The sequence below is a fragment of the Ylistrum balloti genome, unplaced genomic scaffold (assembly GCF_031769215.1).
Source record: "Ylistrum balloti isolate Yb309-2 unplaced genomic scaffold, AGI_CSIRO_Ybal_v1 Utg369802, whole genome shotgun sequence".
NCBI lineage: Eukaryota > Metazoa > Mollusca > Bivalvia > Pectinida > Pectinidae > Ylistrum > Ylistrum balloti.
In genome coordinates, this window is record NW_026781979.1 from 750,538 (window position 1) to 766,567 (window position 16,030).

Consider the following 16,030-nt stretch of genomic DNA (forward strand, 5'->3'; position numbering starts at 1 on the left):
GGCTTTGAATCTAAATAGCATAACTGGAAGACCCTGTGTTTTTATCTTTCATCAATCAATATGCCAGCTTTGCTTTAGTTGAAACTCACCTCAGCTAAGTCACTGTTATTGTTAAAATAATGGAGTTTTAATTCTTATTGCAGTAGCATACAAAACACTATATTTTAGAGGGTTTGCTGTATTATGTAAAAACTCTACATAAAGGCAAAATTATTTCAATTGAGAATACCGAAACTCAGTGGGTTAGTTTTGTTATCGTCATAAAACCTGTTCTTGTTTATATGTCTTACTTAAATTCCCCAATTAACCTGATTTACACACGTTCGTCAGATTATGACATCTTACAAAGATAGAGACCATATCATCAATGGTGATGTGATAAACTGCGGTAAGTTAAACGCTCGTACCAAGCAGAGTAGGATTTTATTGTAGATGATGATTCTACATATATCCCTCGAGATAGATACTTTAAAATTACATGTAGATGGCGGAGAGATCCAGGTGTTAGTTTTAGAGTCAGAGACATCTTAGATATATGTATCAGCAACTAAAAAATTGCTGAGAACTAGGTGATATATTAAGTAATCACAGAGGCTACAATCCAAACGCAGTAAGTTTTTTGATTCATTATTGTTCCGAGAGGGTCTGAATCATATATTTCATCTTATTATTGTTATTTGTATTCTTTATAATGTTTAATCCTAAAGACAACACACACGAACCCATTATTAATTTGAAAATAGATACATATGAGAAGTGGATTCTGCTTTTTCAAAATGCCTAACTCTCCTGATATTACAAATCTATTATTTGCATTCGGTGTACTACATATAAACTCTTGTGATTCAATTCAAGATGCATCAAATGATCTTGTCAATATTATTCAACGTGTAGTAAAGGCATGATTAAAAACTAAAACAAAAATATAACTAATGAAAAAAGTATTTATATAATATCAATACTATGTATATGTGATGACTTTGGCGACTAACCAACAGCTTAACCGTGTACATATTGACTAAAATAGGTGAGCTGACAACAGGAGGTTTACTTGCCGAAATATGTGCTATCAAATTCCAGTGTTCTCTGTTCGTTAAGACCGCCGTTTTGCTTAAAATACTACAACATGCACTAGATCATATGTGCGTTTGAAAGAGTCGGTATTGCAAAATAAACGACTTGGAATTACTCGAAGAATTTATCGACTACTTTTTCCTAGAGTAGCAAGTGAAAAAAAATAACACTTTTGTAGACTTGCGCAAATGAAAAGAGAGAACACAAATCATCTGATAAAACTGACAAATCATAAAGCCCGGTGTCATATCATAGTTGTATCCCCGATCAGAAAAGGACCCGGGGATCGTTTTTCACCCATAAGAAAAGGATCCCCTCTATAGCATTTTGATCCCCCTTGTGAATTTTATTTTAAACTTTATAGATTTATGAATAAAATGAGATATGATAGGTAACTGTGTTTGGGACTTGGTCACTGATACCTGGGTTACCTGTACAGGTGTGGTTACATAACACCTGTTGATTCAAGGCTGAAGAGGTCAAGCTCCAGATTACCCTGTACAGGTAGTGATTGACAGCGGCTTAAATGATGACTGCATACATAATTACTCTATATATAACCTGTTCCAAATATACTTCATGGAAAATAAGTTTATGGATTCAATGGAGAATTTTTATATACATGTATGCATGTAGACTTTTGCATATATATGTGTAAAGGGGAAAAAACTGTTGACCTAAAAGGATATAATTTGATGAAAGAGAGATTTTAGGGTCAATAATGATAAACAGAAAGAGACGTACAATAAGAAAGTAGTATTTTGAAATTGAAAAGGAGAAAATTAGTTACAATTAATTTCGAAGTTATAAATACAAAGTTTTCAAACAATATACAATTCTGAACATGTATGCAGAGTGGGAAATTTACACTTAGTGATGCATATATAATTAGTTTACTCTAACATATTTATAAAACTTTGAGGTGAATATATATTTATATATAAGAAACCATTGTATAACTTCTGAGGTAAAAAGGAAATAATTATACAAAAATATAATAATGTACACTAAGACCCTTTTTTAATAATCAAGTCACTTACGGGAAAGAAAAAATGATACCAAATAGAGGGGTGGGAGGTGTAGTGGAGAGGAGGGTCATTGTTACAGATAAAATAACAATCAGAGATATATAGGGGAGTATGATGAGATATAAAGGGGGATCAATATATGATAGCCATCAGAATAGTATCTAGTGGGGTATGATGAGATATAAAGGGCGACCAATATAAAAGATATGAACATTAGACAAGGGTCAGTCAGTTATAGATAAACCTACATTAGAAAGGTGTCAAAGAGATGTCAGTCATTTATCGAGATATCTACATTAGACTGGTGTCGGTCACTTATCGAGATGTCTACATTAGAAAGGTGTTAATAAAAGAGATGTCCACATTAGACAGGTGTCAGTCAGTTATAGATATGTCAAGATTAGACAGGTGTCAGTCAGTTATAGATATGTCAAGATTAGACAGGTGTCAGTCACGTATGGAGATGTGCACATTAGACAGGTGTCAGTCACTTATGGAGATGTCCACATAAGAAAGGTCTCAGTCACTTATGAAGATGTCCACATTAGACAGGTGTCAGTCATATTAAATCATTTTAAGTCAGATAATGTGATTTGGTCCAGAAAACAAAAACAAATCTCTATCCCCAAACACAACCAATGAATGTGGCATGTAAAAATAATTTGAATTAATCTTAATACATGTGGCATTCTCAATACTGTTAAATTCTGATGGTCAATATCACTGTCTTGTAACACTGGGTCAATAAAACTGGTTCCAATAAGCACCCCTCCTTACTTTTCAAATTTCTAACTGCCCTAGGCGAACATTAGGTCGAATACAGTACATTTACAGTATTCATGGCTAGGTTAGGGAATAGAGAAAACAAAACAAAAAATGTCATTTGAATTACTGTTTTATTTCATTCTTTTAAATTAATAAATAATAAATATTTCTTTATTGTTGAATGTGACAGAGAAAAAATGAGGGGATCAAACAGAGTGATATATACAACTGCGTTGCCATTAGATTTACTTTAAACATACATGATTTGCAGTAATCACTTTTTAACCATTTTGCAACTGAAAGCATAGCACTAAATAATGATTATTAATTTTTCTATGTATTACTTTAATAGCAATTATTTTGCATGCGCTAATTAGAATGCATTAGAATATGTACGTACGGTATTTCGCCCATTCATTCAGTATCATCAGCATAATATAATACAAAAAGGAAGTTTATATATAGATATTTGGAAAATGTTATCAATGTGTTCTATTAATAACAAGAACTGTCATTTGAATTTGGAATCCACTTGTTTGGTTCATTTTCACACACATAAGATGCAACTGCATGTGAGAGAAGTTACTCGATTGCAAGTCTTCTGTAGGTAGATACAGGAGATTGGCGCATGACGGTGGGTGGTTTCTCTTTGACAATGGCATCTGCATTCTATGGGAAAAAAGACATTAAGGATCATATTCCTCCTTTTTAAAACCTGAAGTTAGTGAAAGAAGTTCTTTCTAATATCAAGGAAATTACAGGTTAATGTATCTGAACTTAGAAGTTTTAACCATCATCTATTTACCATTATCTAATGGGTTTGTGTAAATTTTATTCATGCGATCATTATTTTATCCTATTTTATGCATAGATTACAACATAATGACTACAGATGTATTATAAGTTCGCCAAAATCTGAAATGTACCCTGAAATTTTTCTTAAATGAGGCATAAATCCATGAAAAGTTTCCCATTTCCCACTGTACAGAGAGGAAACTTGGCAATACATAGGTCTGGTCACTGGTGAGCAATCCCAGATAAGCATGGATAACCTATCAGGTTATCAGGCTGATAAAAAAAGCTTAAGAGGCACCAATACAATTGTAAACTGTTAACCTATCATTTTCTTCTTCAGTACTGCATAACAGAACTCTTAGTTACACAATAAATATGCAAAAAAGTTTTGAGAAATATTAGTTTAAAAACCTGACAAATGACTAATTCAGATCAATCGCTTATCAAGTCGTTTGTTTTCTCACGTATTTTCATAATGTCATAGCATTAAGGAAGGGAGTGGGAACATCTTTGTTTTGAGGACACAAGTCATATTTGATCAATCGATTCTGCCACTTTCAGTGATGAATTTTGCAATACACATATTTTGTACTGTATTAATATTGTTCTAAAATATGAATGACCAAATGACAATCAACTGCATTAATTATTATTAATTTGATCAGATTCACATTACTACCGAATCATCCTGTAGAACGTTTTAAGAAGCTTCACAGAAAATTAAAATAAAGTTACCTGCTCATTCAACCGATTTTTTATGCAGCAGGGTTTTTACATCTCCAGGGTGCAATGTCACACTTCCAACGGATACTTTCTGTCTAGGAATGGTCAGAGTCCCATTGGGCTGACATGAGAAAGGAACTTCCTTCAGTGTTTCAAATAGTGACTCACAGTCAATTCCCTCTCTATACATCACTGTCAATAGAGCAGATGCAAGCATGGTGTCATTGGAAGAGTGAGAATCCTTAAACTGCGTTGATGATTGCATTTCAGACAAATACCAGTTCCGTAGAAGGTCACCACATTCTTTTAAGTCATCTTCATAGTCTCGCTGGGCTTTTAAGAAGAACGATAATGTTGGTGAATCTCGTACAGCTTAAGTCATACATCTTGGATTCCTTGGTAGAGGCATTTCAAGTTCCTTGCATCGTGAAATGATGTCATTAAGTCCTTCTTTAGGCATTTCCTCAAAGAATTTTTGAAGCTTGATGCTACCTTCTTGGACTTTTTGTCGCTGTGTGTAGCTGTGTTGATGGAAATTTTCTTTGATGTCGTGTTGCTGTTTCGGACCATTGATGTTCTTGTCTTTGTCGATTTGCATCGTATTAGGCTTGAATTTCCTAGGTTGTAATGAGTTGCTTCTGCAAGTCTCTGTTGTTTTGTTCTTTTCTTCATCTTTCTGTGCTTCTTTTTCTTTGTGTACTGTTAGTGGAAAGTACTTTTTTCAATAATTTGATGTTAACCTTTGTTATCTTGCCTTGAAGACAAAAATACCCTTTGTCAACACTCTGAGTAACCCTGTATGGGCCAGTCCAATGATATTGTGCCCACATAACATTGTATTTGCATATATGCGAAGTCACTTATTTGACAATATTTGATTACTTTCATGGTGTATCAATCACCCCGGCTGCAGATAATACCATTACTGCCTAATATAGCTAAATGATCTTGAGTTAATCCATTCATAACTGTTTTTTTATTCTACCCGGTCTTGTCCTTCAAGCTCTGTTTTACTATATAAATTTGTATCACCTCTCCAAGAATGCACTATATTGAATGCAACGTGCACACTACACTGCAATGAACATCTTTTTTCTCTTATGGCGCATTCAGCACGCTTCACACGCAACATTAGAATTGACAGTAATGCTGAGATAGTTGTTTGGAGACTCATGTGCCGATTTAAGATTTATACGAAACCTGATATTGGCAAAAATAAAGTCATCGTAGTACCCTTTGGTTTATTTTTCTCAATTTCTTTCAATGACAGGATCATGTATATTGTCAGACAAATAAAACCATGGCTTGCATTTCATCTATCATTTGTGCGAGATATCGGGCATTTGTCATAATGTTTAGAATTCAACCCTTGTATACTTTCAATAGTGTAATGTACTTTGGAGGTAAGGTATTCAAACATACTATTGGCATCTTGTGAGAGCAACTTATAAGCTTTTCTTGGCGTATTTGTTGCTATACTTCTATAATTAATCAAAGATCTTTGTACAACAGGTAACTAAGAATCTGTGAAGTCCTTAAGTGTCACTTTTAGGTATACTGATTGTGTTTTTGTTTATTTGGAAAAGCCATATATTTGGTTTATACCCAGCAAAATCGGAAATTAAGGGCTCTACAGACTCTTCTTCACTAGCCGCTTATCTCAACCCTTTCTTACAACGAGGCCAATAAAGAAAGACTTGCCAGCTAATAGATAAACTCAACACGGTGTTTCGAGTGATGCAGGTTGACGGAAAATATGGATATACCATAAAACATTATATCTCATTGTATAAATTGATGGACGTGTTTGATGCTCATTAGTATACCCGGCTGTTCCGTTGAAGCTTGTTCTTCTTTACATTACTTACTTGTATTGACCAGAATCAACATAGTGAATGGCGTCGATGATGCACAAGACTTTTTCAGAACACACGGTCTTTTTGTATCTTTTCAGAATTCTTCGTGTAAATCTTTCTTTTGTTCGTATTTCACCCTTGTTTCTTCTATTTCAAGCTTATTTGTTCTCACGGTAAGGAGTACTTCTAATTAATAAACTCTGGAATAGCTCTTTGACATATCATTTCTCCATAATAGACGGTTCATCCTTTATATCAGTACCTGAAATCTCTTGACTCGTCATGGATATAATTCTTCTCTGTGAGACGTTATCCATTATTTCAATAAGGCTGTTTTGATTGGTCGAGAGTGGATGGAGGATTTTTCCTGCATTCGCTACGATGTTACGGTGCACACTAGCATCACTACAGGTTAGCAACCCACCCTGTACGTCTCTGACGCCTGTCCAGATTTTGATTTGTGGAAATATGAATCCCGAAATGCGTATAGACCTGTTCTGAACTTTTAACTTTCATTTAACAATGCTAGCTTGGGGTACTTCTTAACGGTATTAGCGTAGCACGATGGGTAAAAACGTATTCGTTAGAGGCGAAAAGCGACGTGACTGTTAGAAATGGTTATTGATGTAACGAAAAGTTTTTGTCATTGAAAAAAACATATTGTCCTCGGCGTAACATCAACAACCGCAATACTTAACTAGATGGTTGAAGTATGTTTAACAAATGGAAGAGTTCGCAGTAACATAGACATGATCAATAAAAAATTTTGGTTCTCCGGCAAAATTTCCCGTCAAACATTTTCTACTGCGGTTACGAATCGATTGCGCAAGTGTATCAATCGTATACGACGGTCATCCCTGGCGGTCGTTTTACGGGGTCGGCCGCTTCGGGGACGATCGGATGTTGACCCAGTTTGGTTTAAACGACTTACCAACTGGCAAATTGTCTTAACACTGCAAAAAAATGCCGTGTAACTCCCCAGCCTGGATCATGCCTACAGCCCTTTCTCGCTGTACTTGTGACAGCCGGGGCGTAATGATAAAGTTGATAGATAGCAAGATTCGGTGATTTCTAAGTCCTAAGGATCTAAGGAACAGTTGTCAGTTTGAATGTTTATGAAATTCAAGCGAAGATACAAGTTAGTCGCAGAAAACCTCGTGCAGCTCTTTTGCTAATACAGACTTTCACGCTTGAATGATTTTGGTAACCCCCTTGGATTTTGTAATGTAAAACATTGCCATTTTCTAATATTGTACAAACGTCATTTTGTTTTCACTCATTTACAGGTATTCGCCAAGGAAACATGTTAACCTTTCTTTTTTTGTTGAGTATATATACAAACTTAATTCGTGGAGTTACCCTCTTAGCAAGTGCTTGTTCAAACAGGTCTAGGTTTCAAGGTTGTCAGACAGGAATGTCTTTATCTGCTCCCTTCTTTACCTTTCTCACAAGATCACCCGATCACTCTCATACAATTTCTTATCACATTCGTTCTCACAAAAAGTTCCTTTACCTCGCCCTGTACAAAATAAATAGTCACAATTATTAAAATGATATCCTCTTCTTGTCCTTATCCATATCTTTATATTTAAAAGTAATCCGGGTAATGATGACAAGTTGACATATAAAACTCGTTAGAAGTATTTTCAGATAGTAAATGCTAACATCATGCAAGCTTTACATGACATTTCAATCCGTATCTCGTACAATAAAACAAGCTTGGTCCATACGTAAGTTAAAGTTATACTTAAATATTTCAAGCATTACTCTATTTAGCATTGTTCCTGTGACTATATTTAAATGGAAAACACGGTAAAAGGAATTTGGCACAGCACAACAGTGACGCAACTGACACAATTGTGACTTACTTGTGTGTCCATTACAGTACCACCGCTCAACATTTCAGTGTGCGCAAATGCTTAGTGGCCAATTTTAGTTATCATCAATATCGCCAGATTCGTCTGTTCTATGTTGTCGCGTCTTGTTTTTATTGTATTATAGTATCGATGTCAAGTCTTCCGATGCATTCGTGAGCAAATCATGTCTTAAAGAACTGGCATTTTTCAATTCTGGTATCTATTGTACAGCAATTGAGCTTTCATTGCACTAGAATAAAAGAGAATGACGCATGTAATGTGAAAGATCCTCTCCCAACTGAAAGAACCAGGGTACAGCTTGCAAAGACTACGCAATACTAATCGACTACATATACCTGTTTTGGGGTGAGACAACTATATCACATACAGGTAACACCAGGGGTCGCTGGTTTACTCCTTTGCTCTCGAAATAGTGCATATATAGATAAAGGATAAAGAAACGCAGAAGTAGAATTTGATGTCGTGATTCGGTGGTAAAACTCATCTGTCTAGTTCTTTGTTGCATGCTGAAAATTTGGTAAAGCTGAAGGTAGGTAATAACCTGATTTAAAATCCTAATATTCATAAAATATTTTTCTAAATAATGATAGACTGTATATGTTGCAAAATATTCCCCTTAAAGATAATTTCAAGCTATATCCACTCCTGTATATAATTGATGACCTTTTCTTAATAAAATTATGAATATTTAGTCGTCAGATCTGTATTAATGCAACACTACCAAATAAAGATGACAACATTCTCAGTAATTATTGATGTAAATTTAAGTGTCTGAACAAATTTTGACAATTCTCAATAAAACTTCGTCGCATATCTTTCATTTTCATGAAATGATTTTAACAAAGAATTATAATAAGATTTTCTAAGAAGCAATTAGCATTCAAAACTGTTATCATAAAGTCATTTATGAGCCATTTTAGCATAGACCAGCTTTCAGTTTGCGTTCATGGGAAGCATGAATGCCAACTGAATAAAAATAAATGTAATTAGACTCCATTGAAAATATCGTCATTGAAAGCATTATTAGACCCTACTGTATATTATATTACATTAAATACTAAATTGAAAGGTTACAAAGATGTCTTTAACGTTGTATTCAAGTTTTTGGTGGGTTTTTTTTATAAAGTAACCCTCACTCTTTTTTTTTCATTTTATTGTAATTGTTAACAAAAGGATACACACACACACACATATATATATATATATTTATACAATTGGCATTCTAATAATGGTCTTTTTCAACTATACGTGTGCTTGTTGTTTAATTAGCACAAAGGATAGCAGAGCAATTTGTGGACATTGGTTCAGTTATAGAGTGCTAAGCACGATGACATCCAGTAAAGATATGATTACAATATAAGCAGACTTCATTACACTTACTGCACACTACAGAGATAGTTTGCCTAAACATACGCGTACAAATGCAAATGTGAACTCAACACATCCATCAAATCGAGAACCGTACATGACACCAGGTGTCAATATCTGAACACCTCAAGTACAAATGACTTCCGGCATCTAACGTGTTTTACTAACGCCAACCTCTTCAGTGTGACCTGACTATACAATCATCAGAGACATCAAATTGGAGACTCTCATCCGATATGTATTGTCATGAGAACACTAAGGACCTGCAGTGTTGATACAACAAAACACGGACAGCTAATGTAAATGTTGCTTGTTTTTAAGGGGGGTGTATGTTGATATATTTTCGAGTATAAAATAAAATCACAAAATTTTGAAAACTACGTTAATAAGGAAAACGTGGTATCCGGGTGATATTTCGATAAACGTTATTTTAAATGGAGACGTAAGGCTAAGTTCAGCTGAAAACTCGCTTTTAGCTAGAGCTGTTCAAAAATTTATTTATTCATCTGAACGATTTGGCTAGTTATCCCCACATTTTTTTTCTTTGTACTATATACCCCTTTCTTCCCTCCTTACCTACACTCCTTCCTTCTCTTCAGTCCTTCCCTTATGTTTCAATCAAAAATTATTATTATATATATATTGTTACATTGCTTGTTGTTTAAGTATTGTTGTATAAACTATGTAATGGAGAGGGCTTTATAAGTTGGTAAAACTTGTGTCCAATCCTATTGTACGAACTTTCTGCAATAAAATAATTATTAAATCATTAAGGAAAACGTCTGAGAAACAATACGTTTTTTTGTAAAAACCACAATAACTATAGTCACCTTAGAAAATATTTTATCACTGAACATCCAGGTTTCAACAGAATGCTGAAATTACAAATTTGATACAGAACAATAAATCGGCTTCTTCTCCTGTTAACTCCAGTTTCAGTCGAAGATCAAATACATATTAATGCTGATATGTTTTATAAAGCATTTAGAACATATAATTATACATATAACTAGTTTCATGAAAGTAACTCCGAAATTAAAGCGAGTCATTTTCATGTCTCAGAGCTTTTGAAAAAGGATTATATACATAACTGGTTTCATGTACGTAAGATTTGTATTTATCACATCAACTGCACAAAAAGTTGGTCAGTTTCAATTCATGCTATGTGACGCCTTTTATTTTGTATCAAAAATATTACATACACATATAATACATTCAGGATGTGACAGCTCGGGGATTTTTTTATGTTTGTTTTACCAACGTGTTTTACTAATTTATATTCTCTCTTTGTATTTGTCCAAATGTGTTCACACTGACGTATGCCATGATTTACATAAAGTTACCAAATAATACCCAACAGAATTTCTCCTGTTGTCATGGCAAACACGACTGAAGTCCCTGTTGTGGACATGACAGGGTACGGACTTGACGTGGTAAACGAGGACGAGGTGGACACAGAAACTGTCCGTTCTGTAGCCGACGCCATATGTGGAGCATTGAGGGACGTCGGATTTTGCTATATAAAAAATCATGGCATTCCCCAATCCCTGGTACTTGTTGTGGGTATTATCATATAGAATACACTCCGAGTTGTTGTGGGTATTATCATATAGAATAATAGGTACTCCGAGTTGTTAAAACAGTAACATTTAATATTGTTATATTGTTCAGTTTTAACCATATCGTTGGCAATTCAAGGTATAATAATAAGAAACTTAAAACCATAGCCGAGTTGTTGTGGGTATTATCATATAGAATAGGGTATTATCATATAGAATAGGCTCCGAGTTGTTGTGGGTATTATCATATAGAATACACTCCGAGTTGTTGTGGGTATTATCATATAGAATAGGCTCCGAGTTGTTGTGGGTATTATCATATAGAATAGGCTCCGAGTTGTTGTGGGTATTATCATATAGAATAGGCTCCGAGTTGTTGTGGGTATTATCATATAGAATAGGCTCCGAGTTGTTGTGGGTATTATCATATAGAATAGGCTCCGAGTTGTTGTGGGTATTATCGTTTAGAATATGCTCCGAGTTGTTGTGGGTATTATCGTATAGAATAGGCTCCGAGTTGTTGTGGGTATTATCATATAGAATAGGCTCCGAGTTGTTGTGGGTATTATCATATAGAATAGGCTCCGAGTTGTTGTGGGTATTATCATATAGAATACACTCCGAGTTGTTGTGGGTATTATCATATAGAATAGGCTCCGAGTTGTTGTGGGTATTATCATATAGAATACACTCCGAGTTGTTGTGGGTATTATCATATAGAATACACTCCGAGTTGTTGTGGGTAGAATAAACTCCGAGTTGTGGGTATTATCATATAGAATACACTCCGAGTTGTTGTGGGTATTATCATATATTATCATATAGAATAGGCTCCGAGTTGTTGTGGGTATTATCATATAGAATAGGCTCCGAGTTGTTGTGGGTATTATCATATAGAATAGGCTCCGAGTTGTTGTGGGTATTATCATATAGAATACACTCCGAGTTGTTGTGGGTATTATCATATAGAATAGGCTCCGAGTTGTTGTGGGTATTATCATATAGAATACACTCCGAGTTGTTGTGGGTATTATCATATAGAATAGGCTCCGAGTTGTTGTGGGTATTATCATATAGAATAGGCTCCGAGTTGTTGTGGGTATTATCATATAGAGTTGTTGTGGGTATTATCATATAGAATAGGCTCCGAGTTGTTGTGGGTATTATCATATAGAATAGGCTCCGAGTTGTTGTGGGTATTATCATATAGAATAGGCTCCGAGTTGTTGTGGGTATTATCATATAGAATACACTCCGAGTTGTTGTGGGTATTATCATATAGAATACACTCCGAGTTGTTGTGGGTATTATCGTATAGAATAGGCTCCGAGTTGTTGTGGGTATTATCATATAGAATAGGCTCCGAGTTGTTGTGGGTATTATCATATAGAATAGGCTCCGAGTTGTTGTGGGTATTATCGTATAGAATAGGCTCCGAGTTGTTGTGGGTATTATCATATAGAATACACTCCGAGTTGTTGTGGGTATTATCATATAGAATACACTCCGAGTTGTTGTGGGTATTATCATATAGAATAGGCTCCGAGTTGTTGTGGGTATTATCATATAGAATACACTCCGAGTTGTTGTGGGTATTATCGTATAGAATAGGCTCCGAGTTGTTGTGGGTATAATCTTGTAGAATAAACTCCGAGTTGTGGGTATTATCATATAGAATATGTTCCGAGTTGTTGTGAGTATTATCATATAGAATAGGCTCCGAGTTGTTGTGGGTATTATCATATAGAATATGCTCCGAGTTGTTGTGGGTATTATCATATAGAATACTCTCCGAGTTGTTGTGGGTATTATCATATAGAATAGGCTCCGAGTTGTTGTGGGTATTATCATATAGAACAATAAGGAAGGATTTAACACCATGCCAGCAGAAAACGTTACGGTCAGTATGATTTGCGATTTGCGAATTAAATGTGAAAGGAACATGTTATATACGGATTTTGCAAGAATTTTGAATACAGAGTCTTACATTCTAAATTTTATCAATCATAAATTACTTGTTCTTCCGTGTGTCACAAAATAACCTAATACGTGCGGTTAAGTTTTGCTTTTCGGGCGACAAAACAACTGTCGCCAGCTTAACCCGGTTAAACGTTGATGTCATACAGCGTGTAACAAGATAAACTAATTAAAGGAAAGTACAGTCTGTGGTTTCAGTGAACCTTTATTTCATATATACTGCCTCAGTGATACAAAACTTAATCATTTCAAGAAAAAATGACAATGCCGCCTTTTGTTTAAACCATGTGACATTACATATTCACGGCCTGATTTCCCAAACTCAGTGACTGTAGCAGACTCTCACCAATATAAAAAAAATACTAATTCAATATTGACCAAAAAGATGATTTATCTGAAATGTGTGAAAACGAATTAAAACCAAATAACTGCCAGCTATCGGTTTAACATCGACAGACGAGTGTTTACATTTTTTTTCTTTAATGACCGAACGAGGTGTAGATAAATTGGAGCCATATCATATTATAACACTAAGAAACGTCACTAGTAATAAAAGGTATGTAGAAAATTCATGAAAACAAATATTTCAAATTCCGTTTTATTCATTTTTAATATAGCTGTGGCCTGACGTTGAGAACTTTGAATCAAGCGTGAAAGAGGTGTACACGCAATCTCATAAGCTGGCTTTAAGGATACTGGACCTGATGTCAATTGGATTAAAGTTAGATGTGAGTAAAAAACAATATGAAATGTAGTCTGTTATAACTTGATCTAAAACTTCATAACAGACGTGTAAATTTCTTGGAAATATTACTAAACTGAATACTTTTCAACATTCGATTAGCAGTATTTTTACTGAGAAATTAAACACGAAGTCATCAAAATGGGTGCGTCTTACATAATATACCGCAATATTAACATAAATAGCACTTTATTGGTTAACAATAGTATTTCTTCTTGCAGGATAAACGATTCCTCAGAAATTGTCACAAACTGATAAGCAAAAAGGGAAATAGCACACTTATGAGGAACAACTTTTACCCACCAATAACGTTAGATAAGGGTAAGTAGGGGAATCCGCGTTGAATAACTCACCGAAACCGCTAGATAGAGGTAAGTTGAGGGTCCGAGTTTAGTTACACACCATTACTGTTACATAAAGATAAGTTGAAGTCCCAGATTAAATTACCCAACAATATTGTTAAATAGAAGATAAGTCCATGTTAAATATCCGACCTATACTGGTAGGTAAAGGGTAATTATAAATTACCCGTCATACCGTTAGATAAAAGGTCATGTTAGATGACCCCCTATACCGGTAGGTGAAGGTAATTATGAATTACCCGTCATACCGTTCAATAAAAAGTCATGTTAGATGACCCTCTATACTGGTAGGTGAAGGTAATTATAAATTACCCGTCATACCGTTAGATAAAAGGTCATGTTAGAACAAAGCACGTCTTTATTAAATATCGTATTATTTCCCATGTATTGGTATATATAGAAATATCTTGCTTTAAGGCTTAAATATCCTTAAGTTTTCTATTGCGAAATTTTTTAATTAATCTACCACAGGATATTCTTTTGAATTTACAGAGGTTAAACCAAAACAGGCACGGTTTGGAGAACACTCTGACTATGGCTCCTTAACCCTTCTTTATCAGGATGGTGTAGGTGGTCTAGAGGTAAGATTTCAACAATGTCTGTTATAATTATTCATGAAACTTTGTCGTGGAGAAAGAATTATCGCTTCTTAACAACAATATTTAATCACTATAAGGCTCCTGTTGGTATTGCACGATTTTTATTCCCACTTAAATCAGTGCAATCAGACCTATTGCAAAATTTTTATAAAGATAAACTTCAATCAGATTTTCTTTCATTATGTTCAATTATATATACGTAATCTATTTTTTCCAAATTCAACTTTTTTAAAAATTGGATTCCTTTGAAAACGCCGTTATCAGGTTAACATGCTATCTCCAGATCAGAACTCTTCAGGGTGAGTACGTTCCAGTTGTCCCTATTCCCGACACAGTGCTCATCAATATTGGGGACCTAATGCAGAGATGGACTTCTGACACACTAATGGCCACAGTAAGTTCTGACCATTTTATACTTCATATCCATACTATACCAACAGTACAGTGATCATACCATGCATTTCTGATAATCACATATCATCTTAGTGAATAATGAAAATGTGCATTTTATTGACACAAGTCTTATTTCAGTAACTTGAAATTAAAACATATACGTGACTTTTCACAACAGATAAGTAGCATGTCCGATATGTTATGCTTGTCTCGTTTGAAGATCCAAACAGCAAAACAAGTTAATTACTTTTAGCATATATTAACTTAACGCCAAGGAACATAGAAGAAAAACTAAAAACATGTTATCTACTTACCACACCATTAAACTCTCTCATTATTTCGAAAATATATTGAATGTTACAGAAACATCGAGTGTTAATTCCAGATGACGAGACGAAAAGGAGAGAATTTCGTCAATCCACAGCATTCTTTATTCTGCCAGATGAGGAAGTGATGATTGATTGTCTCGACAAATCCAATAAATACGATCCCGTCTCGAGCAAAGACTATCTCGCAATGATGCTAAAGCCAATATACTAAAAAATGTCGCGACAACTTCAAGAGACAAGATTCTTCCCCGTGTGAAGAACATCTCTAATCTGGTCGTCCCAAAAAATCACTGATTTTGTTAATTTAGATCAGTTCCAGTTTGAAAACGGAAACGTTGACGCGAGCACTTGACCACTTTTGAAATGTAGCTAGTGTACAAGATATTTCATGGACCTTAAGACCATAGTTTGCGCAAAAAGTGAATATCGCCTTAATTCAGTCTCTCAGTATCATCTGTGTGGTAGAGTGTAATTCATTTGGCACTAATGCCACTAACAAGTGTTTTATGTTCTAAACTACTCTTTCATCCTAACGTCTCACCATTAATAATGCCTCACTTTCTTCCTATCGTAGATCTCTCCC

At 34.8% G+C, this 16,030-nt stretch overlaps 1 protein-coding gene and 1 pseudogene across 1 annotated transcript; one reads left to right on the top strand and one right to left on the bottom strand.

The window, feature by feature from the left end:
- Positions 1–3,449: 3,449 nt before the first annotated feature.
- Positions 3,450–4,983, bottom strand: LOC132544578 (uncharacterized; annotated as a pseudogene).
- Positions 4,984–10,862: 5,879 nt separating this feature from the next.
- On the top strand, positions 10,863–15,658 carry LOC132544579 (uncharacterized). Its single transcript, XM_060208197.1, has 6 exons — positions 10,863–11,036; positions 13,640–13,750; positions 13,986–14,085; positions 14,619–14,707; positions 15,009–15,119; positions 15,482–15,658. Exons 1-6 carry the CDS (start codon positions 10,863–10,865, stop codon positions 15,656–15,658), a joined length of 762 nt encoding a protein of 253 aa, XP_060064180.1.
- The last annotated feature ends 372 nt before the right edge of the window (positions 15,659–16,030 follow it).